The 24,837-nt window shown below is 42.1% G+C and overlaps 1 protein-coding gene across 3 annotated transcripts in view; it reads right to left on the reverse strand.

The window, feature by feature from the left end:
• Positions 1-285: 285 nt before the first annotated feature.
• Positions 286-24,837, reverse strand: part of LOC124031955 (GRIP1-associated protein 1-like) — a 41,598-nt gene continuing 17,046 nt past the window's right edge. For all 3 annotated transcript variants that reach the window (XM_046343813.1, XM_046343812.1, XM_046343811.1), the window contains 5 exons: positions 20,798-20,931; positions 19,566-19,682; positions 18,032-18,125; positions 4,531-4,715; positions 286-2,525 (listed from right to left, as the gene is read on the reverse strand). In XM_046343813.1, the coding sequence (XP_046199769.1) occupies positions 2,448-2,525; positions 4,531-4,715; positions 18,032-18,125; positions 19,566-19,682; positions 20,798-20,931 (608 nt within the window). In that variant the 3' untranslated portion in view covers positions 286-2,447. The remainder of the gene's footprint in view (positions 2,526-4,530; positions 4,716-18,031; positions 18,126-19,565; positions 19,683-20,797; positions 20,932-24,837) is intronic.

Raw genomic sequence — 24,837 nt, forward strand, 5'->3', positions numbered from 1 at the left:
GCGACCGGTCATCAACAACTATAAAGAACACAATCCCACAAAATGTTTGTGTGATTGTCGTTTGTCTCACATGTCCTTGTTTCAGCATATTAGTTTACACACAATATGAACTCAGCAGGTGTTCGAACAGAGGTGATGAGCTATACGTAAGGGAGACATACTGACAACTGTAGAAACACGAGAGCAAATATAACTTCAGATCCACCTTCTATTCTCTACAAGTTAGGGAAACAAGTTGCTCTTACTTTCCGAAATGACAAATCACCAAAGAGATTAGACATGGAATACATTTTACAGCCATTTTTATTGACACTGCATGAATACCATTTAGCTGGAGAAATAGTTGACAAATGCATACATCTGAAGGAAAGGAATAGTCCACTGGGGAAGCAGTCGAGTGCTGGGTTGTATATTTGACCTTTTAATAGAATCCTGAATGATTATATCTGTTAGTAATTATGAGGACTTTGCTGCAGCCGAGTTTGGCAATTCAAACATTTAAGTAAAAGGGGAGAGGATTATTTAAATAAAGCACAATCTTTAATGTATTGGAAAAAGTGCAGAGTGTACTTATCTACAGTATCACCTATTATACCCAATATACTAATCTGAATCAAAGTCCATTTTGTCTCCAATGGGTGTCTGGGTGTTCAAAGAAAGTTCCGGAACACATCCGCCAAACATGCCTATGGTAGGAGTACATTAATTACTGTATAAACTTAGCATTACACAGATTACTGCTATAAAGAAAATATATAATTTAAAAATGTTAAAGATAAAAGTAATGTTAAATGACATTAACTAGTGATGTACATTTATATCCTTCTTAATTTCAGGCAGATATGTAGACAGGAGATAAGACTCTTGGGGGGGGTTTCCAATGAACCAAGCTGTTTGTTCTTAAAGTTTTCACTGAGGTCTGAAGTAAAAACATCCTCAAATAAGGGAAACTTGTCTCAAAGTGTGAAAGGCTAACACCAGTACACACGTTCACGTCCTCTTAAACGATCCCACATTTCATCTGCCAAGCTACTGTTGATCAGTCACCTTGAGAAATCACTTCAAATAATACATTTGCTAAATTAGTCAAAGGCAAACTAAGAGCCCAACTTCACATGATCCAAGCTACCCTCATCTGGACTGTCACTCCAGTACACTTGGCCAGTTCTTCTTATAAAAACGGTAATGGCTGGGTAACGATGCCAGATAATTATTTGTGAGGAGTTTCCAGTCCATGTGAAACTCAGAGACCATTCTGATGAGCTTGGCCAGAGGGAATGGAGGAGTTTCACTCAGACTACCAACACTGCTGTTAGACCTTAGCCAGGGGGAGATTAGTTCTCAAACTAATTAATCCTCCCAAAGAGAATCCTCTGTTTCTTAGTGCATCTATAATCTCATATCTTAACAACATATCAAAGTGGAGTTAAGCCGGAATTACATCCACAAATCTAACCATGGGGGGGTAATTGGGGATAGAGAAAGCAGCCAAAGTGACATTTGAAAGCAGGGCACAAAGCAGGCATCTAGCCAGTTCCTGGACAGCCTATTCAAGTTGACAGCAGATGCTCAAGCAGCCAAGGCCTCATCCTCTGCTGCAGTCACAGCCCTGGTGCTGGGTGCAAACTAAAAGAGCACACAGATCTAACCCAGTGAGTCGAGACACCGGTGGTTTGGTCCAGTCCGCAATGCTAGTCAGACGATAGGCTATGCAATCTATTGAGGTTTGTGTCTAATTACTGTACTACTGGCTTTAGGATACTTGCTATTTTCCCAGACATATTCAACTGGACACAGCATCTATAATCTATGCCGGATGTAAATCTTTGACAATAATTTTGCTTCATATGCAATACTCCGAGACCGATAAATTACTACAGTTGATTTTTCATATTCATATATACAGGATTCATACAAAAAAACAAAAAAAAGTAGCAGAGTTTGAAGTTTAGCGAAATTAATATGAGTACAGGCAAAACACAACAGCTTAAGCCTCTCTGTATGAGTAAGCAGAATGTCTCTTGTTATTCACGACATTAAACAATCTCTTGAAGATGTGAACCAGTAATGCACTGTCCTAGAGATTTCCTGGCATCCTGGTTCCTGCCAGCGTTGCATTCTCCAGAGCACACCAGTGTGTGTGTGTGTGGGGGGGGGGAGCAGAAAGAGCAAACAGAGCAGCCTGTCATAGAAGTCAGGCCACAATACGCTATTTTTCTCAAGAGTTACAGAAAGAACCAAGACATGTTACAATAAGTACATTCAGTTGTAAAGCAGTTGCAAAATAACTAACCCCCCCCCTTCCCCTCTCTCCATTTCTCTGCGTTCCCAGCCAGAAGTTCAGTCAGTCAGCATGGATGAATGTGTAGTGTTCTCTTATTAGCCACAGAAACAGGTGATGAGAGAGTGAAGGAGAAGTGCTGGTCGGCGGGACTGTGTCCAGTCTTTTAGCCCATGGCTGAGCCAGCTCCATAACTTGAGTCTTTACTTAAACGGACAATCTCCTGAGACAGAACTTCGAGATCCTAAAAAAAGACAAAAACATAAATTGCTATTTTAATACCACAAAGCTGGGTACAAACAACAACCCCTGCTAATTTCTGGCAGCTTCATATCTAACTGCAAGACATTTCTTTCATCATGCATCCTCTTCCATTCTGATGTACTTCAGCTATGGACTACTGAACTTCAGAGAGTTGATTCAAGGTGTTGGGAAAGAACTGTAACAGTGACAATTATAGCGTGGAGGGTGCGGGGGAGCCATTAGACAGACTGACTCGGGTTCAGCTGCAATCTCCTCCCATAAAAAGCCAGCGTTCCTATCCTCTGTGTGCTCACTAAAGCAAGAGCCATGAAATATTAACAGGTCTGTTTGTTTCTGGGCTGGCGGCCCCAACAGGCACTAAATATTCATGAGCTCGCTGCCCGCTGCTGCCCCTGGAATCCAGACAGAAGATGAGGGCAACCAGGAGCCTGCCTGCCCATCTGCAGGTTCACCAGTAGCGAACACAACCGTCTTGCACTTCCGCCATGGCGCCCTGTCATTCTGCTCTGGTGGGCTGTGACACTGCTTCATCATGTTCTAGTGCATGATTAGGAGCCCATGCCTGAAGGGCTGCTTGGTAGCAGGAGAGAGGGAAGGGGGTGGGTGGAAAGGCATGAGCAGAGGAGGAGGAGGAGAGGGATGGGGGCAGCTACACATGGTTGCTCTCCCCTTGAGCACCCTCTTATCTGTTTAATCAGATCAAGATTTTTCTCATTTAAATTTGGATAAAAGCAAACCGTTATGTTGCTGTTAACAAGCATGGTACAACTGCCACCAGCGTTGGGACGCTCATGTCAGAGCCTGCAGCCGCTTCTTCCAGCTGCCATGTAAAGGTTTCGTGACTGAATGACAATTCTCCATGTCTCATTCTTGGATGAGTAATTTTGAATAGTCTATCCCTTGGCATATTTTTGGGCACTGTAATTGAGCTCCTATCTGCATAAAACCAATGCATGAAGTTCTCAGAAAATGGATCATGCATATTATTATATTTTACGAACGTCAAAGAGGATCATCGGCTCGGCTGTCTATAAATAAAATAAAAAGTGTATATTTCTTCATTTTGGATATCGAAGAGGACTACAACAGAATTTCAGGCTAGCTTTATTTTTACGCAGAGCCAGAGTGCCTGCAAGTCCTATCCTAGATTTCTCGGGTGTCTTCCAAGCCAAAGTTTAAGCCGGGTGTTTGTGTAACCTACAACTCCCCATGGGCACGCAGCACTCCTACACACCACACAGCCAAGGATCCAGACTGTCTCCAAGACCGACTTAAGCACTACATCCCCTCACTGTAGCTAACCAGCTTACACACACACACAAAATATTAAAACACAGACATCTCACAGTATTACTGATGCAACACTAAACAGAGCTGGGTCAGTTACCACTCAGTATGGACAGTGGAAAGAGCCCTCCCCCCATTACTTCACCACAGTTCGTCAAAAGGCCAGGAGACATTTGATAGGTTCGTGTTCTGAGGTAAAAATCTGCATGAAGATAGAAACACCACACTGTAATCCCATCAAACACATGAGACTGCACCACCATGCTTTGCTTGGAGGAGACCCATTTATATTTCTGCATAGAAAACCATTTGAACATTAAGGAGCGCCCACGCCTTGGCCTGTGATGAATACTCCCCCCCCCCCATGATGCGCTAGTCTCAGAGCTGGACGACAGCAGCACACAGGCAGGCATGCCACCTACACACGCACAGTCACACTGACTACACACACATCACCCAGTCAGTGGTCATTGGTATGGATCCCCACACTAACTACAGGCCCCAGGGATGTCCACAGGTTCTGAACCACTTAAAAACACATCCAATGCGTTTACAGAACACAAACCATTTAATTCACTAGCATGACCACCACCCTCAAAAGCAACGGTTTCCCCAACCCCGCCTACCTTCTGTAGTGTACAGCAGCCTACCTTCTGTAGTGTACAGCAGCCTACCTTCTGTAGTGTACAGCAGCCTACCTTCTGTAGATGCATGTTCTTTGTCAGCTGTTCCTCCAACATGTTCTGCAGCTTCTTGTTCATCTCCCGCAAGTTCTCGTCCCCAGGCTTCACCAGGTCCCGGAGCACAGAGCCCAGACCATGTCCATGGCCCCCCACCTGGCCCCCGTGATTGGCCACCGCCACCGCACCATGTGCACCATGTGCTGCAGGGGAGAGAGGGAACAAATCAATTAAAGGATACCAACCTCCGGCATGCTTCATTGAACTAGAGTGTTTGACAAACCCAGGGAAAAACCTAGGGCCCTAGTTATAACTGGCCCATGAATTATATCTAATGAAATTGTTATTTGTAACACGACACATGCAATTCTTTCAATGTGAATTATTGTTGTATCAATGTTCAATGGGTTACAGGAATTGAGCAGAACTTCTCTCTTATCCACATTATCTAATGAAATTGTATGTCTCTAGTAAAAATATAATTGTTTGCTGTACAGTGCCTTCATAAAAAGTATTCATACCCCTAGACTTATTCCACATTTTGTTGTGTTATAGCCTGAATTCAAAACCGATTAAATATATATTTTTCCTCACCCATCGACACACAATACCCCATAATGGCAAAGTGAAAACATGATTAAAACATAAATAAGAAAATGTAATGAAAATGAAATACAGAAACCTCTCATTTACATAAGTATTAATTCCCCTCAGTCATGTTAGAATCACCTCCGGCAGCGATTACAGCTGTGAGTATTTCTGGGCAAGTCAAAAGAGCTTTGCACACCTGGATTGTACAACATTTCTCAATTATTCTTTTAACTATTCATGCTCTGTCAAATTGGTGTTAATTATTGCTAGACAACCATTTAAGTCTTGCTATAGATTTAAGACCATTTAAGTCCCAACTAACACGGCCACTCAGGAACATTCACTGTCTTCTTGGTAAGCAACTCCAGTGTAGATTTGGCCTTGTGTTTTAGATTGTCCTGCTGAAAGGTGAATTAATCTCCCAGTGTCTGGTGGAAAGCAGACAACTAGGTTTTCCTCTAGGATTTTACCTGTGCTTAGCGCCATTGCATTTATTTTTATCCTGAATACAATGGTGTTAATTACTTTGCCACATTACTTTAGTTCATTCTTGCAAACAGGATGCATGTGTTGGAATATGTTTTATTCTGTACAGGCTTCCTTCCTTTTCACCATGTCAACTAGGTTAGTATTGTGGACTAACTACAATGTTGATCCATCCTCAGTTCTCCCCCATCACAGCCAATAAACTGTTTTAAAGTCACTAAATCCCTGAGCAGTTTCCTTCCTCTCCAGCAACGGATCTAGGAAGGAAGCCTGTATCTTTGTAGTAACTGGGTGTATTGATACACCATCCAGAGTGTAATTAATAACTTCACCATTCTCAAAGGGATATTCAATGTCTGCTTTGTCTACAAATAGGTGACCTTCTTTGAAAGGCATTGGAAAACCTCCTTGGTCTTTGTGGTTAAATCTGTTTGCAGTGAGGGACTACTTGACTAAAGGGCCTTACAGATAATTGTATGTGGGGCACAGAGATGAGGCAGTCATTAAAGAAAAGGATGTTAAACACTATTATTGCACACAGAGTGAGTCCATGCAATTGGAGGCAAATTTTTACTCCTGAACTTATTTAGGCTCGTCTTAAAAGGGGTTGAAAACGTTAACTCGACATTTCATCTTTTATTTTGTATTATTTGTCCCCCCCCCCCCCAAAAAAAAACAAAACAATTCCACTTTGACATGGGGTATAGTGTGTCTGGGTCAGTACCCAAAAATCTCAATGTCAAAATAAATAAATATTTATAATAATATTTGAATTGTAACACAACAAATGTGGATAAAGTCAAGGCGTTTGAATACTTTCAGTTTTGATGTATTTATTTAACTAGGCAAGGTACTGGATCTGTGTTGAATTCTGGTGCATCCAAGACTGATGCCGGACCATACCAGTTCAAACACAGGTGGTGGCAGTGCTATGCTTCTCTGCTCAATGCAGTACTTGTCCCACCTCTCGGATGGTCTGCAAGCTCAATTACACTGGTTACAATGTTGAACATGTTCATGATTAATGTTTTAAATGCAGCAGTATCATCCATTCATTAGCCTACATCAATCACCCGAGAATCGCACTCCTGCCTTGATAACATTATGTCAGCTGCTCCATTTCTATGGATTGTAGTCTGTTCTGGGTGGGGTACAGCCAGCTGTAAATCCCTGGTTAGGTAACCTCAAAACCGCTCAACAATTTCCTAGAGGCCTTGGAGCAAATATCTGTCTGACTGATGAGACGCTGTTCCTCACGTCTGACAGCATTTCAAACGACAACGCTGCAGTTGCTCTACAAGACAGGTATACATTTGATGCCAAACAACGACAGTCGAGATGAAATACTGAACCTCACGTGTGATAATGAGTTTAGGTCTTCTAGCGTACCCATAGGCAGTTCAAGACTTAAAGCATAACATTTTCAGGTTTATTGTAACCCATTTCTAAAGTGTTACAGGTTCAAACAAAGTGTTTACAACTGACATTCCAGCTCTTTGTAGAAACAAGGGTCACCTCTTGAAAGTTGCACAGTGCTTCTCTGGCCATGACTAGTCAGGTGGGTCCCTACTGCACTGTCGCCCTGTTAAGTAGGGTTTTCCACAGGACGAGAGCGGTGATCGTCTGAACTGCCTCGGCTGCCAACGTTGTAAATGACACTATTCGTCGCTCAGTATAAACTTTGTATCACGCCCATATTGAGCAGACGTTAAGACTAACTTTCTCTGAATCTCTGTGGCTTTTGTACGGGTGCCCAATTCATACGGGACACTTTGGAAATGGGTCTTAAAAAGAATGTTTACCGTGACAAATCAAAATTGTGTTTTAGTACTGTAGCTGATAAAGGAACAGCAGTCTTATCAAGAAGCTGCAAGCTCGGCAAGGTAAGTGACAACACATTGTCAATGGAAACATTAGTTCCAACCCTGCTTGGCATTTCACTCACCCGTGCAGACAGACAGTAAACACCACAAATTTCTTTCTATCATTGCTATAATACAGTACAGAAATGCTACGGTCCTGACTTTAAAAGGGTCACCCTTATATTCATGTGATTGTTCTAAGAAATTAACTTAATTGACAAATTAAGAAAAAAGGAAATAAAATAAACAAACCTCTAAAGCTATACATGAACATAGCCTAGATATACTTGTTCTCCAAACCAATCTCTTCTTCTGGGACTAGCGCTGAGTGCAGTGAGGGGAGACTCAGAGCAGAATAACATAACCCAAACTGACATCTGCAACACTGGCTCGCTGATGCTGAAAGCCAGGCTGAGATCACAGCTGGAAGATAGACATTCTCAACTCCCTTTAACCAATGATACCTCTAGTCAGGGGCGGCAGGTAGCCTAGCAGTTAAGAGGGTTGGACCAGTAACCGAAAGGAGTTGACTAGGTGAAAAATCGGTCTGTGTCCTTGAGCAAGGCACTTAAACCTAATTACTCCTGTAAGTCGTTCTCGGGTTAGCTAAAAATGTAGTCAATTAGTTATTCTACGTTGCCCTGGTATGGGAAGAATTCTACAGACATTGAAAAAAAACACCAGTCTTCCTAATAGGTGACAATTGCTTTTCTCATCTTGAATCATGGAAAACTTCCAGGTCTTTCTTCCCCGAAGAGCAGTGTGCTGCAGAAGTGCACTGATATGCCAACATGGCTGAACAGTAACGTTACTAATCTAAGTGGTCCTGCTGCTACTGAACTGCTGAAGCAACACAGTGAGCCGTGGCTGGCTGCCACCACACAGCTACTACAACTGCAGCCCTGCCTGCTGCCAGAGTCACTACAACTGCAGCTCTGCCTGCTCTCAACTCCCACAGGATCACAGTGTGCTAAGTGGAAACACTGACAGGAAAAATACAGGCTAGATCTATGTAGCCCTGCCTGTTTAAAGTGTATGCGTCATTTCCTGTAATGTACCCCCTCGTCCATTACAGGTGTCAATCCCAGTGATGAATCACTCATTTGCACGAGTTACAATGCTCACTTAAAAACAACTTCATCATTATAAATGACTTTGTGCAGAGCAATCCCAAGACAAGTTTTCCATTAAACAAGTTCAGAAAACAGAATAACCATCAAGTAATTTGACAACACATTTCCCAAGTCTTAACTTATTGTTATTAATTACAACCTATAAACGTCAACTTGAAGGCTGCTTTACAACGGACTCATATCCTAACATTCTTGAAGGTTGTGAAGTTCCTGGAGTTCTCCATGCAGAACAAACCGTGTTGGATGAAAAGGTTAGAGGCTACGTCACAGTGGGAGCAGCAGTGTACAATACTAGGCGAGAGGCAGGGGTTACAGACTGCAGCAGTAGGAAACTTACCCAAGCTGACTTCTCCAGCAGGGAAGAGCACTTAGCCAGGAGAGGAAGCTCATCTACAAATAAACTCCCTGTCCAACTCCACACATGACTGCGGCATTGTACCCGACTGCTCAATTAACCAACTCCCACAATCCCTTCTACACTCTCCATCTCTCTCCATCACCAGACTGCAGTCTTACACATCACGTCAAGACACTTCCTCCATTGCACTAACTGATAGAGATAGACAGAGAAATGAAGTAGAACAGAGTGCCTGTGTACTCCTCCACAGAAGCCCAATGAACGGATTCAGAGATGGTTCATCAACATGCTGGTAACGTGTGTAGAGTTTGTGAATCATTATCCATCAAGCCCTTTCATAAGATGTGGAAGATCTCAGTGAACAAAATCCGCTGAGGAAAGCAGGTTGGAACCATTTGAAAAAGGATTAATCAAAGAACTGTCACTGTGTACACCACCAGTTTACAGCAGCACAAGTGTTTACATTACCATTAGCTACAAGAACATGATGTGGTGTCATTTAGTTGCTGATGGGACTATGTTATGACGCAAGGTGCAGCAGAGCAGAAAGACAGCAGTAGGCTGTGTTGACCAGGTAGGCAGTCTGGCAGGCACTGTAACATTACTGTGTGCGCCTCCCATCTCACCAGCAGGGCTGAGGTCTCAGTCGGCTGCTGCATTATTGAATATGTGCTGGGTTCACCCAGGCATGTCTGCACCCTGAATCATTTAAATCCTGCTAATGTCAGCTCTCATCTAGCACCGTGTCCTACTGCCTGCTTTCTGGAGGCTAGGCCCTTCATTTTTCCACAGCCTACAGGCCATTGTATGATCATTCTGGGGATGCGAAAGTGCATAAAGACGGCGGCCCCCGTGTACTTTATACAAATGCCTTGTTTGCTAAGTTCGCCGTATGTTATACTGAACAAAAATAAAGCACAACAGGCAACAATTTCAAAGATTTTACTGAGTTACAGTTCATAAGGAAATCAGTCAATTTAAATAATTTCATTAGGCCCTAATCTATGGATTTCACATGACTGGGAACACAGATTTGCATCGGTTGGTCACAGATACCTTAAAAACCAGTCTGTATCTGGTGACCACCATTTGCTTTACACAGCACGACACATTCTCCTTAGCAGACTGAAGAGGAGTGGGAAAACATTCAACAATGGGTGTGCGAAGTTGCTGGATATTGGCGGGAACTTTAACACGTCGATCCTGAGCATCCCAAACATTGGTGACGTGTGGCGAGTATGCAGCCCGTGGAAGAACTGTGACATTTTCAGTTTACAGGAATTGTGTACAGTTCCTTGCGACGTGCATTATTGTGCTGAGACGAGGTGATGGCTGCGGATGAATGGCACAATGGGCCTCAGGATCACGGTATCTCTGTGCATTCAAATTGACATCGATAAAATACAATTGTGTTCATTGTCGGGCAAACTGCTCACCCACACGTGGTTTGTGGTTGTGAGGCCAGTTGGAAGTACTGCTAAATTCTCTAAAATGACATAGTCGATGGCTTATGGTAGAGAAATTAACATTAAAATGATCCGGCAACAGCTCTGGTGGACATTCCTGCAGACAGCATTCCAATTACACACTACCTGAAAACTTGAGACATCTGGAATTGTGCTGTGGCAAAACTGCACATTTTAGAATGGCCTTTTATTGTCCCCAGCACAAGGTGTACCTGTGTAATGAACCTGCTGTTGAATAGGCTTCTTGACGTGCCACACCTGTCAGATGGATTGATTATCTTGGCAAAAAGGATATGCTTACTGACAGGGATGTGAACAAAATATGAAAGAAATAAGCTTTTGTGCGTATGGAAAATTTCTGGGATATTTTATTTAGGCTCATGAAAACTTTACATGTTGCGTTTATATTTTTGTTCAGTGTACATTGCCCTCAGTTTTGTATTGGCATTAGCACAGTATAGAATTATCCCAGTTCTAGCTCCAAGACAACGGCAATTAGAAAAAAATTGTGCTGATTTACTGGCCCATTGAACAATGTCACGCGCAGTAGTTTAAAAAGTCTGTCAATAGTGCTAAAACGAAGACGCCATATCTGAATTTCTCCATCTTTATGCACCTTCGCCATAAACATCAGGTTGAGTGTCTGCTCTCATGTGCGCCCCTTTGACAGACGTGAACATGTTAATATCTAGCAATGCTACAAACTGTTTTAAACAAGTGTCACAAAACACACTCATAAAATGCCTCAAAATATATCAAGTCATGTTCACGAGCAACCTTGTAAAATGTTCACACAATGCAGTATTTGAATAGACTAAAATACTGCCATCACTCCAGCTAAATGAAAACATGCAACTAGCCAGTAGCAATATGTAAGCAAGAACCCCCACCCCCGAAAATGACTAAAAGTTGTGCTAGCTCTCATATCTCACACCTATTTTCCTTTTAAAAATATTGGATTAAGAAATGTATTTTTCTTCACCCTTCTGTTTACGCAGTCTGACAAGCTCAGACAACTGGAGACCTTCAGCTTTTATAGCACAACATTTACAATTAGAAGAAACTGGCCATAATGGAATCTAGCCTGGCATTAAAATGTTAAATCAGTCAGTCATGAAATTAAAACAGGAGGAGAGCACACAGACAGTGGTAGAAGGGAAAGCTCTTCTCTTATAAGCAGGGGATAAGAAGTCTAACCAACTTCCTCTAAATGGGGATGACTGTGTGAAACACAGTAATTACCATCATCTTGTGGTTCTAAACAAAGGTTGTTACAGGGCACAGGATGTACTACGAATCCTACCTCCACCCCTCTGTAAACTGGCATCAGTGTGTGTGTCCTAAACAGTGGTCACAATAACATAATTTTTACTTCGATACCAGGTTTAGTATGAAGATACAAAAACAATACCCTGGGGTGGGTGGGGGTGGGGGGAGGAGGGCATTAGCCTGTCGCAGAATGGCACTTAGTCCAGACAGATATTGAGTTCAATATAATTACATTACATTTTTGTATGCATTAATGAATCAAATTATACAATCAATTTGACATTGGTTAAAAATAATAATAATCTCTAATGATACACTGGGCAACTCAATATGTAGCCTATGCACAATAGAGATGAATGTATGTTCAATAAGTCTGTGCATGCATCAAGTTGTTGAGCTTGTTTTGGCTGATTTCATGGGGCTACAGATGAGAGAAAAATATGTTTCCCTTCCATTTGAGACTTATTTTATTGTACTGATTAGCATAGAAGAAGCAATCTCTTACATGATAAAAGTGCTGTCGAAGACCCGTGACATCATTAACACACAGCTACAGCAAAGGCGGTGCAGTATGACGATAGGCAGAAACTGCTTCTCCAATAGAAATCCTGAGCACACTTGGAAGAGATGTGATGTCGACATTGGCTAGCTAAGCTCACGCATACCAACGCATTGGGTCTAACAGTTGTCTCGCGTTGAATTGAATCAAACCCCGGCCTGGTCTGTTTCGAAAACGTTCCCGGAAGTCTTGCGATTTCACCTCTACCTTACCGGACACCCTAGACCCACTTCAATTTGCTTACCACCCCAATAGATCCACAGACGATGCAGTCGCCGTCGCACTGCACACTGGCCTATCTCATCTGGACAACAGGAATACCCATGTAAGAAAGCTGTTCATTGACTATACCTCAGCCTTCAATAACATGGGACCTTCCAAGCTCATCATTAAGCTCGGGGCCCTGGGTCTGAACCCCGACTAAGTGAAAGTTTTCTGCAATATTTTGCATATCCCAAACAAGGTACTAGTAGGGAACTGATCTCAGCTTCAGCAGTAAGCGAGCAAGGAAAGTTAGCCTACAAAGTTGGATGCTACCGGTATCTCCTTGCACTGTCAAGTGTTATATCCTGTAATGGACATTGCGAACAGTAATTAACAGTTTCAACATTGCTACATGGCGTGTTGCATTATTCAAGTGTGTCAACTTCTGTGCAGCATAAGTGGTGATACAGCCCAGACTCTCAGTGAGTGCAGTGGTTGTTCAGAACAGAATAGAGCAGGCAATGACTAAAGTGGAGCAGCCACGGTAAGCTCGCTCTATAAGGGGACATCGGCTGTGCTGATAGACTTGATCCTCAAATCAGTAGATAACGTGAGGCACATTTTACAGAAATAACGAAGGGTAAACATACATAAAAGTGCCAATGTTTCAGTAAACCATGCAACACTCATCCAAAAATCTCTTGTCTACTACATCCTAAAACATACTGTAATAATTGTACTACATACTATTTAGAATGTACTATTTAGTGAAAATGAATGCAGTAAGCCACAAATATCAACATACTAGGCTCATTCATACTGACAATGCCTTATACTGCCATACGTTCATTTTTGGTGCAGCCCATCCCCTTCTTTGAATATCAGCTGTTGTCAAACACACGTGGGTCTGGAAAGATGATTATCTTCCTCAAGAGCAGCAAATTTCACTAGATGAAAAGCCCAAATGGAGTATGACATCCTGGCATTTAAAGCATACTACATTTTCTAAATGTCATACCATAACACTACATTCTTTTACTTTTAGATTTGTGTATTGTTAGATTCATCTACACCGTTGGAGCTCGGAAGCAGTTCTCTACACCCGCAATAACATCTGAGAAATATTGATTTGATGTTGTCATTTTCGCATACCCAAAATGCCTACTATTTAGAACCCAAGTACGGCTATTAGGACATAACCAGTGTCAAGGAGCATGTACCAAGCACTGTGGAAAGAGATTAGGGCCTTTGGAAGGTTATTTCTTTATTCAACCTCCACTCAGTGCTGAGACAGAAAGCACTACGGACCATGGAACTTCTATAGTAGGCCTAATGGAAGTAAACATAGAATCTAAAATGGCATGTTTTTACACTCTACTTCATTGCATTATATCCAATGAAAAATCTGCTATGATCTCAGCCTGTTCACATTCAAGCCATTCAATTTTATTTTTGCAATCTTTCCTTTGGCAAAAAAAAGAAGAAAAAAATAAATCCCTATTGAAAGACAAGTTGCTTTGAGAAACTTTTATCTGCTGTGATTGAGCCTTTCTTTTGATGGAGTTTTGAAACACTAGACTACTACAGTATTGCTGAAGTCACAGATCATCCCTCTCCATTGCCGGTGGTTTAGCTTACATTTAAGGAATATGAAAGATGCAGTGGCCTCATGCATTCCAACAGCCCACCAGTTCCAAAACAAACAATTCCCCATTACTCTCGCTCTCTCTCTTTGAGATTCCTTTAACTGGGTTATAGGAGGAGGCACGGAAAGGGCGCATTAGACAAATAAAAATATATTTTCAATATGAGAGCTAACTGTTCAACGTTATAAGCTTTAAACGTTGCAGTGTTTTAGAACAGTGTGGCGAAAACACATTCCTAGGTTCAGAAAGGCTTTCCCTTCCAGCCCAAATGTGTGTACTCTGTATGCCTTGGCCTATATGAAAGTCTTATTATTATTATTATTCAATCATTGTAGTAGTTATAGCTAAGGGCACTGCATCTACAAAGAAAAAGCTCATGAAAACATTAACTATGACGTAGCATATCGGATAGGACCAATACGACATATGAGGGTTAACGAGCATTTTATTCGAGAGTGAACTGCCTCAAATATTTTTTTTGATAGTGCTTTCCTAAAAGGCATACACTTGAGGGTGCCCTTTGAGTGCAGTGCAGCCCTATCCCGAAAGCCTGATGATATCAGTGAGCTTGAGTGCCTGCATGCTCACGAGGAAGGCAGTCAGACAGAGACACAAGTCTGAGCACTTCATACAAGTCCAGGTACTGAAACTGGGTCAGTCTCCATTCCAAAGCTTACGATACATTTCATAGCCCATCTACAATCGGTTTAACGTGAAATTTCGCTATAGTTGACATTTTGGATCTGCAAAATCTGCTATTTTGATTTGAGTTTCTGAAACTTTGTCTTTACTCGTGTCTAAACACCACAGCTAGCATGCTTATAGTAAATGCATTACTCACAGTGCTAATCCTAAGGTAATCATATTTCATTCTAGTTTGTTTTGTAAACTCTGCCAGTTCCATATGGTAATGGGGTTCCAATTATCACCAAACTATAAATCATGCCTCATGGATTAGCATAGAAGCAGGATAATATAGAGGGGACATTATGTGCTAATCTGGTTGAGGAGAGCAGCAGAACAGGTTGCAGAGGAATCTTTAAAAAAACACAGCCAGCCAAAACACCCCAATCTTTAAAGAGAAACTCATAAAATGTTAAGCAGAGCCCACAGCTCAGATCATAGAGTTATTAGATTGAACAAAGTGTATCTGAGCGCTCCAATAGCGGCAAACTTAAAATAGAATTATTATAAATAGCACCGGTGAAACATTTACGAGTAGATTATAAAAGAAAGACAGTGAAACAGGTTCAAATGTAATAATAGAATTGAATAACTTCCCTACTGTGAAAGAGTGGGACAGTGTCTATTTATGCAAGCTGTTAGCATAGGTTCTTTTCAGTAAAATACTGTTTCTATATTGAACAAAAATATTTGACAAAAACTCTGCAAAAATCTGTGTTACAATTCATATAATGAAATCAGTCAATTTAAATAAATGAATTAGGGCCTAACCTATGGATTTCACATGACTGGGCAGGGGAACAGCCATTGGGAAGCCAGGCCCAGCCAATCAGAATGAGCTTTTCCTCAAAAAAAGGGCTTTATTACAGACATAAATACTGTGGAGGTCCCAGGCTGGCGTGGTTACACATGGTCGTAGGTTGTGAGGCTGGTTGGATGTACTGCCAAATTCTCAAAAACGACATTGGAGGTGGCTTATGGTAGGGAAATTAACATTAAATTATCTGGCAACAGCTCTGATGGACATCTCTGTAGTCAGCATGGCAATTACATGCTCCCTCAATTTTAGACATCTGGGGCCTCCCGAGTGGCGCAGTGGTAGCTATGCCACTAGAGATTTTGGGTTCGAGTCCAGGCTCTATCGCAGCCGGCCGCAACCGGGAGACCCATGGAGCAGCACACAATTGGCCCAGCGTCATCGGGATAGGGGAGGGCCTGTCCCATCACACATGTCCATGTCCCATCACACACTAGCGACTCCTGTGGCGGACCGGGCACAGTGCACACTGACACGGTCACCAAATGTACGGTGTTTCCTCCGACACATGGTGCGACTGGCTTCCGGGTTATAACATTTGAGACGTCTTTTACATTGTGTTATGTGACCAAACTGTACATTTTAGAGTGGCCTTTTATTGTCCCCAGCACAAGGTGCACCTGTGTAATGATCATGCTGTTTAATCAGCTTCTTGATGTGCCATATCTGTCAGGTGGATGGATTATCTTGGCAAAAGGAGATATGCTCACTAACAGGGAAGTAAACAAATGTGTGCACCGAACTTGAGAAATAAGCTTTTGGTGCTTATGGAGAATTTCTGGGATCTTTTATTTCAGCTCATGAAACATGGGACCAACACTTTACATGTTGTGTTTATATTTCTGTTCAGTATAGTTTTACCCTCAAGACATGAAACAAGATTTACTGGAATAATAGAGTCTCAACTCATCTTTTGAGTGTTCTCTGGTTTTGGTTCAACATTCAACCGCACAAATCTTGTAGAGGTCGAGTCCCCCTCAGGACGGTTGAGCTAACGTAGGCTAATGCAATTAGCATGAGGCTGTAAGTAACAAGAACATTTCCCAGGACCTAGACATATCTGATATGGGCAGAAAGCTTAAATGATTGTTAATCTAACTGCACTGTCCAATTTACAGTAGCTATTACTGTGAAATAATAGCATGCTATTGTTTGAGGAGTGCATAATTTTGAACCTGAAAAGTTATTAATAAACCAATTAGGCACATTTGGGCAATCTTGATACAACATTTTGAACAGAAATGCAATGGTTCATTGGATCAGTTTAAAACTGTGCACATACACTGCTTCCATCTAGTGGCCAAAATCTAAATTGTGCCTGGGCTGGAATAATACATTATGGCCTTTCTCTTGCATTTCAAAAGATGGTACAAAAAAAATGTTTTTTTTCTTTGTATTATCTTTAACCAGATTTAATGTGTTATATTCTCCTACATGAATTTCACATTTCCACAAACTTCAGTGTTTCCTTTCAAATGGTACCAAGAATATGCATATCCTTGCTTCAGGTCCTGAGCTACAGGCAGTTAGATTTGGGTATGTCATTTTAGGCGGAAATTGGAAAAAAGGGTCAGATCCATAAGAGGTTTTAAACTCACGATTCAAAATAAATTGAGCGAAGAGCGAAAGAACTCTGAACTCCCTAGTTGGGCTACATTTCAGCAGACAAAATAATCCCATTTTCAAGTAAATCTTAGATGGCTTTACACTGTACATAACAGTTCAATAGACAAACTATAATGTAGGCATACATACGGTGGGGCAAAAAAAGTATTTAGTCAGCCACCATTTGTGCAAGTTCTCCCACTTTAAAAGATGAGGCCTGTAATGTTCATCATAGGTAAAAAAAAAAGTCTTTCAGCATGACAATGATCCCAAACACACCGCCTGGGCAATGAAGGAGTGGCTTCGTAAGAAGCATTTCAAGGTCCTGGAGTGGCCTAGCCAGTCTCCAGATCTCAACCCCATAGAAAATCTTTGGAAGGAGTTGAAAGTCCGTGTTGCCCAGCAACAGCCCCAAAACATCACTGCTCTAGAGGAGATCTGCATGGAGGAATGGGCCAAAATACCAGCAACATTGTGTGAAAACCTTGTGAAGACTTACAGAAAACGTTTGACCTCTGTCAATGCCAACAAAGGGTATATAACAAAGTATTGAGATAAATAAGTATTTGGTCAATAACAAAAGTTTTCCACCATAATTTGCAAATCAATTCATTAAAAATTCTACAATTTTATTTTCAAATTTTGTCTGTCATAGTTGAAGTGTACCTATGGTGAAAATTACAGGCCTCTCATCTTTTTAAGTGGGATAACTTGCACAATTGGTGGCTGTCTAAATACTTTTTTGCCCCACTGTATTCCTGTCAGTGAAAAACAAGTATCACATCTAAAGGAGGGGAAAACCAGTTCAACAAGGCAAGGAGACAGAGACAGATGGTTACCTATCCTGCTGTCCATGACATAGGTCTCGATGATGGCACTCTTCTTACAGATGTCATCAGCCATGGAGGAGCAGCTGACCTCTAGGTGTTTAACCTGCAACATATTAGACACACACATTATATACACCTAAAGAGATAACCCCACAGCTGGTTTACTGAGAAAAGGGGCACCAAATGTCAACACAAAGGACCTGTCACAGCTACTAGCATGTACATCAATCATCTCTCACACCCAGAGCAGGCAGGCAGCAAGTGTGAATAGATTATATGATCTGGGAAAGAACAGCAAGGCACGAAAACAAGTAATCGCAGCAGATCCCTGTCCAGTGTAGCCATATTTTGGTGAATTTTATATAAAGTCACCAGTAAAAGATAGTTTCACAATTTAATTGGAAATAAATGTATTCTATTGGACAAAACAAAGGATTAATGAATGTCCATAAATTGCAGTGAAGAACATTATCATTATCTCACAACTATCTGTCATGTCAGTTTCTTCCCAAATAATATTGACAGTTCAGGTTGATTTTTTAAAATTGTGTTTGGTTTCATTTGATCTTACATTCATACTATTAACTGTAATTTAGTTGTACAACCATAGACTCCCCACCTTGTTTACTAAAATGTGTGAATTTGGCTCAACACTGCAGCATTTTTATTTGATTAAATGTTTCTTATGAAGCGACAGTATAGAAATGTCACCTTTTATTCCAGTTTTTTTCATACATATCTGATTTACCATTTAGAAATGAAAGCACGTCCCGTATCTAATACCACCATTTGAAGACTTTTTCATAAATATTTTGACAAGATATTTCTGAACATTTCTACATTAATGTGGATGCTATGATTATGGATAATAATGATGAGTGAGAAAGAATATCACCCCAAATACTGGACCAAATACTAAACTTCAAGTGATTTTGTCCAAATACTTAAGAGGGGGAAAAAAACTACTTACAAAAAATGGTGGGGAGTAGATACATAAAGTGCTTTCATTTCCAAACGGTAATACAGATACGCATGAAAATAACCCCAAATAAATATGTTGACATACTATACTGTCGCCTCATATGAAACATGTGTTCTCAAATCCAAAATGCTGGAGTATAGAGACAAATGTACACATTTTATCTTAACTGTGCAAATAAATACGAAGGGGAGTGGGAAAGGAAAAACCTAGTCAGTTGCACAACTGAATGCATTCAACCGAAATGTGCCTTCCACATTTAACCCAATGTCGAAAAAGCCAGGGGAGCAGTTGTAGTTGGGGGTTAACTGCAATTCTCAAGTACAGAACGGCAGATATTTTCCATCTTGCCGGCTCAGGGATTCGAACCAGCGACCTTTCGGTTATAGGCATAACGCTCTAAACCAATAGGCTACCTGCCACCCATGTATAGAATATATTACACAGTTTATAGTAAATGATAGCCAAGTTGAAAACGTAGTAGAACAAAGCATAAGACACATTTCCATTGTTCGCTAGTAACAGACAATACAGTTGTATTGTAAGTATGAATAGCATGCCTACCTTCTCCTCCAACATCCATTTCTCTTGCTGCACCTCAGCCAGCCTCAGGAAGAGTTCCCCAACCTCATCATCAGACAGGTCAGCAGGTCGCTGGGACTGGGGGCTGCCGCTGGCGGACTTAGAACACAGGACCAGACAACTGTTAAACGTCTGTTCCCTACATAATTCACTCAGAGAGAGTCAGACAGAGAGAAGCTATTTTGTGCATTCTGTGTAATATAATTCATTATCTCTGCATCACTGGCTCAGAGCTGGACAGCTCTAATGGTACAGGCTCATCTGTACATTGTACACAACCTAGGCAGGAGGTTTGTAAGTCGCTCTGGATAAGAGCGTCTGCTAAATGACTTAAATGTAAATGTAAATGTCTGTTCGGGACAGAACTGGAATACATTATATTTTAAGTGGAAACAATTGGAGAACTCTAAATTGTTTTCTTCAGAGAGTTCTCGCAGTCTTTCCCACACCTTTTCCTCAACAATCCACCTCCCCTGCAAAGAAAAACATTCAGGACATGTGTTTATTCAAATGGCTATAATAATAGTATCTACGCTATTTATAGGTTATTAACAGCAGCACATAAAAGTGAAACGCATGTGAACTTCCTGTTGAGCTGCCTATCATAGCTGTGGTTGGTGAAAGTTCAGACTCTCATCTCTGCCTCAGAATGTACAGTTTGTACTCTTGGCAGTTAAAAATGCAATGTAAAAGGTGATGTGTTGATGCAGACGACCTCATTGGTTCTCTTTGTGGTTCCCTGACATGAAATAATGTATTTTTTCCTATGTGGCTTACGCTGTTCTGTTGACTACAAAATGTATATTCAACATTCACATTCTGATTATCACCAATCTTGTCAACACTCTGCATACTATTCTTTAACAAACATTGTATGTGCTTTGGCCAGGTTCTTGCTGTCCTGTTGTGACTCTAGCTGACTGGTGTAGTGTACCTTGTTGGTGCTCTGTGCAGACTGGTGTAGTGTACCTTGTTGGTGCTCTGTGCAGACTGGTGTAGTGTACCTTGTTGGTGCTCTGTGCAGACTGGTGTAGTGTACCTTGTTGGTGCTCTGTGCAGACTGGTGTAGTGTACCTTGTTGGTGCTCTGTGCAGACTGGTGTAGTGTACCTTGTTGGTGCTCTGTGCAGACTGGTGTAGTGTACCTTGTTGGTGCTCTGTGCAGACTGGTGTAGTGTACCTTGTTGGTGCTCTGTGCTGACTGGTGTAGTGTACCTTGTTGGTGCTCTGTGCAGAGGCGCCCTCCTTCATGATCTCCCCATAGCTGAAGGAGGAGACACTGCTGCTATCACCCCTCTGCTGCGTACGATTAGGAGAGCTGATCTCTGACAACACCAGCTCCTCCAGGCCTGGAAACAGACACATACTCAATTGAGCAGTCTTGCTAAGGAATTACATCAGAAGTAAATGTTCTAAGTGTGGAAAAAAGTTGTTCTAACGTCAGACACCTTTTGGCATTTTCTTGACGTGGTTAATATGATTTTTCAGGCCATATCAAAGCAAGGACACACCTTCAACCCTCTTAAGTCTGGCAGTTTTTCAAACGCAGCATTCCAATCATCCCAATGATAACTACAGAACATTGTCAACTAACAACATCCATTGTGTGTGGGGAAACACAGACTAATTAAGTTAGGACTGATTGCATTGTGCATAGAGGGAAACCTCAGTCCATAAGCACTGATGGATTCCCTATAGTAAACTAAAGGCTAATGTAGGAAGAACTCCTGTCTTTGCAGGGATATAGGCATCTACCTTTAAGGCCCCCACTGATGTGCACTAACTTTGGACAAAGATAAAAGCTCCCGACTTTAAAATGTCCGATTCTCAACTTTCTGTAGAGCAACCATTAAACATTTAAAGGACCCCTAGTAAATTATACATGGACCAAAAGAGGATTTCCCTGGCATCACCAACAACCTACAGCCAGGAAACAAGAGTATGCATTGCTCTGTGGCACATTTTAAGAAGGGGCGGGGGGGCACTATAAAATATTAAAGAGGTCTGCATTTTGTTGACGGTTTGATTGGGGTGGGGGTCCCCACAGGAGTAAATGTTTTCAAGATGCCATACACATCACTGAGAAACACAGGTACAGCAGTAAGAGGTTTATTTTTCTGTTAGATTCTTTGGTTGCCACATGTGTTTCAAATCAAATTGTATTGGTCACATACACATGGTTAGCAGATGTTAATGAGTGTAGAAAAATTATTCTGCTTCTAGTTCCGACCGTACAGTGATATCTAACAATTTCACAACAGCTACCTTAGACACACAAGTGTAAAGAAATGAATAAGAATATGTACATATAAATATATGGATGAGCGATGGCCGTGCAGCATAGGAAAGATGCAGTAGATGGTATAGAATACAGTATATACATATGAGATGAGTAATGTAGGGTATGTAAACATAATATGAAGTGGCATTGTTTAAAGTGACTAGTGATACAATTTTTTATTATTAAAGTGGCTAGAGATTTGAGTCAGTATGTTGGCAGCAGCCACTCAATGGCTGTTTAACAATCTGATGGCCTTGAGATAGAAGCTGTTTTTCAGTCTCTCGGTCCCAGCTTTGATGCACCTGTACTGACCTCGCCTTCTGGAAGATAGCGGGGTGAAAAGGCAGTGACTCGGATGGTTATTGTCATTGATCTTTTTGGCCTTCCTGTGACATCGGGTGGTTTAGGTGTCCTGGAGGGCAGGTAGTTTGCCCCCAGTGATGCTTTGTGCAGACCTCACTACCCTCTGGAGAGCCTTAAGGTTGTGGGCAGAGTTGCCGTAACAGGCGTTGATACAGCCCGACAGGATGCCCTTGATTGTACATCTGTAAAAGTTTGGGAGTGTTTTCGGTAACAAGTCAAATTTCTTTAGCCTCCTGAGGTTGAAGAAGCGCTGTTGCGCCTTCTTCACCACGCGGTTTGTGTGGGTGGACCATTTCAGTTTGTCCGTGATGTGTACGCAGAGGAACTTAAAACGTTCCACCTTCCCCACTACTGTCCCGTCGATGTAGATAGGGGGTGCTCCCTCTGCTGTTTCCTGAAGTCCACGATCATCTCCTTTGTTTTGTTGACGTTGTGTGAGGTTGTTTTCCTGACACCACACTCCGAGGGCCCTCACCTCCTCTCTGTAGGCCGTCTCGTCATTGTTAGTAATCAAGCCTACCACTGTAGTGTCATATGCAAACTTGATGATTGAGTTGGAGGCGTGCATGGCCACGCAGTCATGGGTGAACAGGGAGTACAGGAGAGGGCTGAGAACGCACCCTTGTGGGACCCAAGTATTGAGGATCAGCAGGGTAAAGATGTTGTTTCCTACCCTTACACCCTGGGTTTGGCCCGTCAGAAAGTCCAGGACCCAGTTGCACAGGTCGGAGTCAAGACCCAGGGTCTCGAGCTTAATGACACGTTTGGAGGGTACTATGGTGTAAATGCTGAGCTGTAGTCGATGAACAGCATTCTTACATAGGTATTCCTCTTGTCGAGATGGGTTAGGGCAGTGGGATTGCGTCGGACGTATTGGGGCGGTAAGCAAATTGGAGTGGGTCTAGGGTGTCATGTAGAGTGGAGGTGATATGATCCATGACTAGTCTCTCAGAGCACAAAATAATGACAGAAGTGAGTGCTACGGGGAGATAGCCGTTTAGCTCAGTTACCTTAGCTTTCTTGGGAACAGGAACAATGGTGGCCCTCTTGAAGTATGTGGGAACAGCAGACTGGACTAGGGATTGATTGAATATGTCCATAAACACACCAGCCAGCTGGTCTGTGTATGCTCTGAGGATGCGGCGAGAGATGCAGTCTGGGCCGGCAGCCTTGCGAGGGTTAACACGTTTAAATGTTTTACTCACGTTGGCCGCAGTGAAGGAGAGCCCGCAGGTTTTGGTAGCGTGCCGTGTCAGTGGCACTGTATTGTCCTCAAAGAGATCAAAAGAAGTTGTTTAAATTTGTCTGGGAGCAAGACGTTGTCCGCGATGGGGCTGTTTTTCTTTTTGTAATCCGTGATTGACTGTAGACCCTGCCACATACATCTCGTGTCTGAGCCGTTGAATTGCCACTCTACTTTCACGATACTGATGCTTAGCTTGTTTGATTGCCATGCGGAGGGAATAGCTACAGTGTTTGTATTCGGTCATGTTTCCGGTCACCTTGTAATGAATAAAATCAGTGGTTCACGCTTTCAGTTTTGCACGAATGCTGCCATCATTCCAAGGCTTTTGGTTGGGGAAGGTTTTAATAGTAACGGTGAGTACAACATCACCGATGCACTTGCTAATAAACTCGCTCACCGAATCAGTGTATTCATCAAATGTTGTTGTCTGAGGCGATCCGGAACATGTACAGGGCTGTGATTATAATCGAAGAGAATTCTCTTGGTAGGTAATGCGGTCGGCATTTGATTGTAAGGAATTCTAGGTCAGGTGAACAAAAGGACTTGAGTTCCTGTATGTTGTTATGATCACACCACGACTCGTTAATCATAAGGTATACATCCCCGCCCTTCTTCTTACCAGAGAGAGGTTTGTTTTTCGGCGCAATGCGTGAAGAAACCGGGTGGCTGTACCGACTCTGATAACATATCCTGAGTGAGCCATGCTTCCGTGAAACAGAGAATGTTACAATCTCTGATGTCTCTCTGGAAGGCAACCATTGTTCGAATTTCAATCTACCTTGTTGTCAAGAGACTGGACATTGGCGAGTAGTATACTCTGGAGCGGTGGGCGATGTGCCCGTCTACAGAGCCTGAGCAGAAGACCGCTCAGTCTGCCCCTTCTGCGGAGCCGTTGTTTTGGGTCGCCTACTGGGATCCGATCCATTGTCCTGGGTGGTGGTCAAAACAGAGGATCCGCTTCGGGAAAGTCGTGTTCCTGGTCGTAATGTTGGTAAGTTGACGTTGCACTTATATCCAATAGTTCTTCCCGGCTGTATGTAATAAGACTTAAGATTTCCTGGGGCAACAATGTAAGAAATTATTTAAAAAATATATTTTTAAAAAAAAATACTGCCTAGTTTCCTAAGAACGCGAAGCGAGGCGACCATCTGTCGGTGCCATCAGATATAGGGATTTATAAAGTAAAGAGCTAAATTCAGAGGATAGAAGCATGTGGTTCCTAGCCTGGCACAAAGCAAATGAGAGCTGTGACACACTGGTCTGGACAGGAGTCTGTCGTAAATGCAGTAGTCGCGCAGAAATGGTCTGAGCTTTCAATCAATCAAATGTATTTATAAAGCTCTTCTTACATCAGCTGATGTCACA

The sequence above is a fragment of the Oncorhynchus gorbuscha genome, linkage group LG03 (assembly GCF_021184085.1).
Source record: "Oncorhynchus gorbuscha isolate QuinsamMale2020 ecotype Even-year linkage group LG03, OgorEven_v1.0, whole genome shotgun sequence".
Classification (NCBI taxonomy): domain Eukaryota; kingdom Metazoa; phylum Chordata; class Actinopteri; order Salmoniformes; family Salmonidae; genus Oncorhynchus; species Oncorhynchus gorbuscha.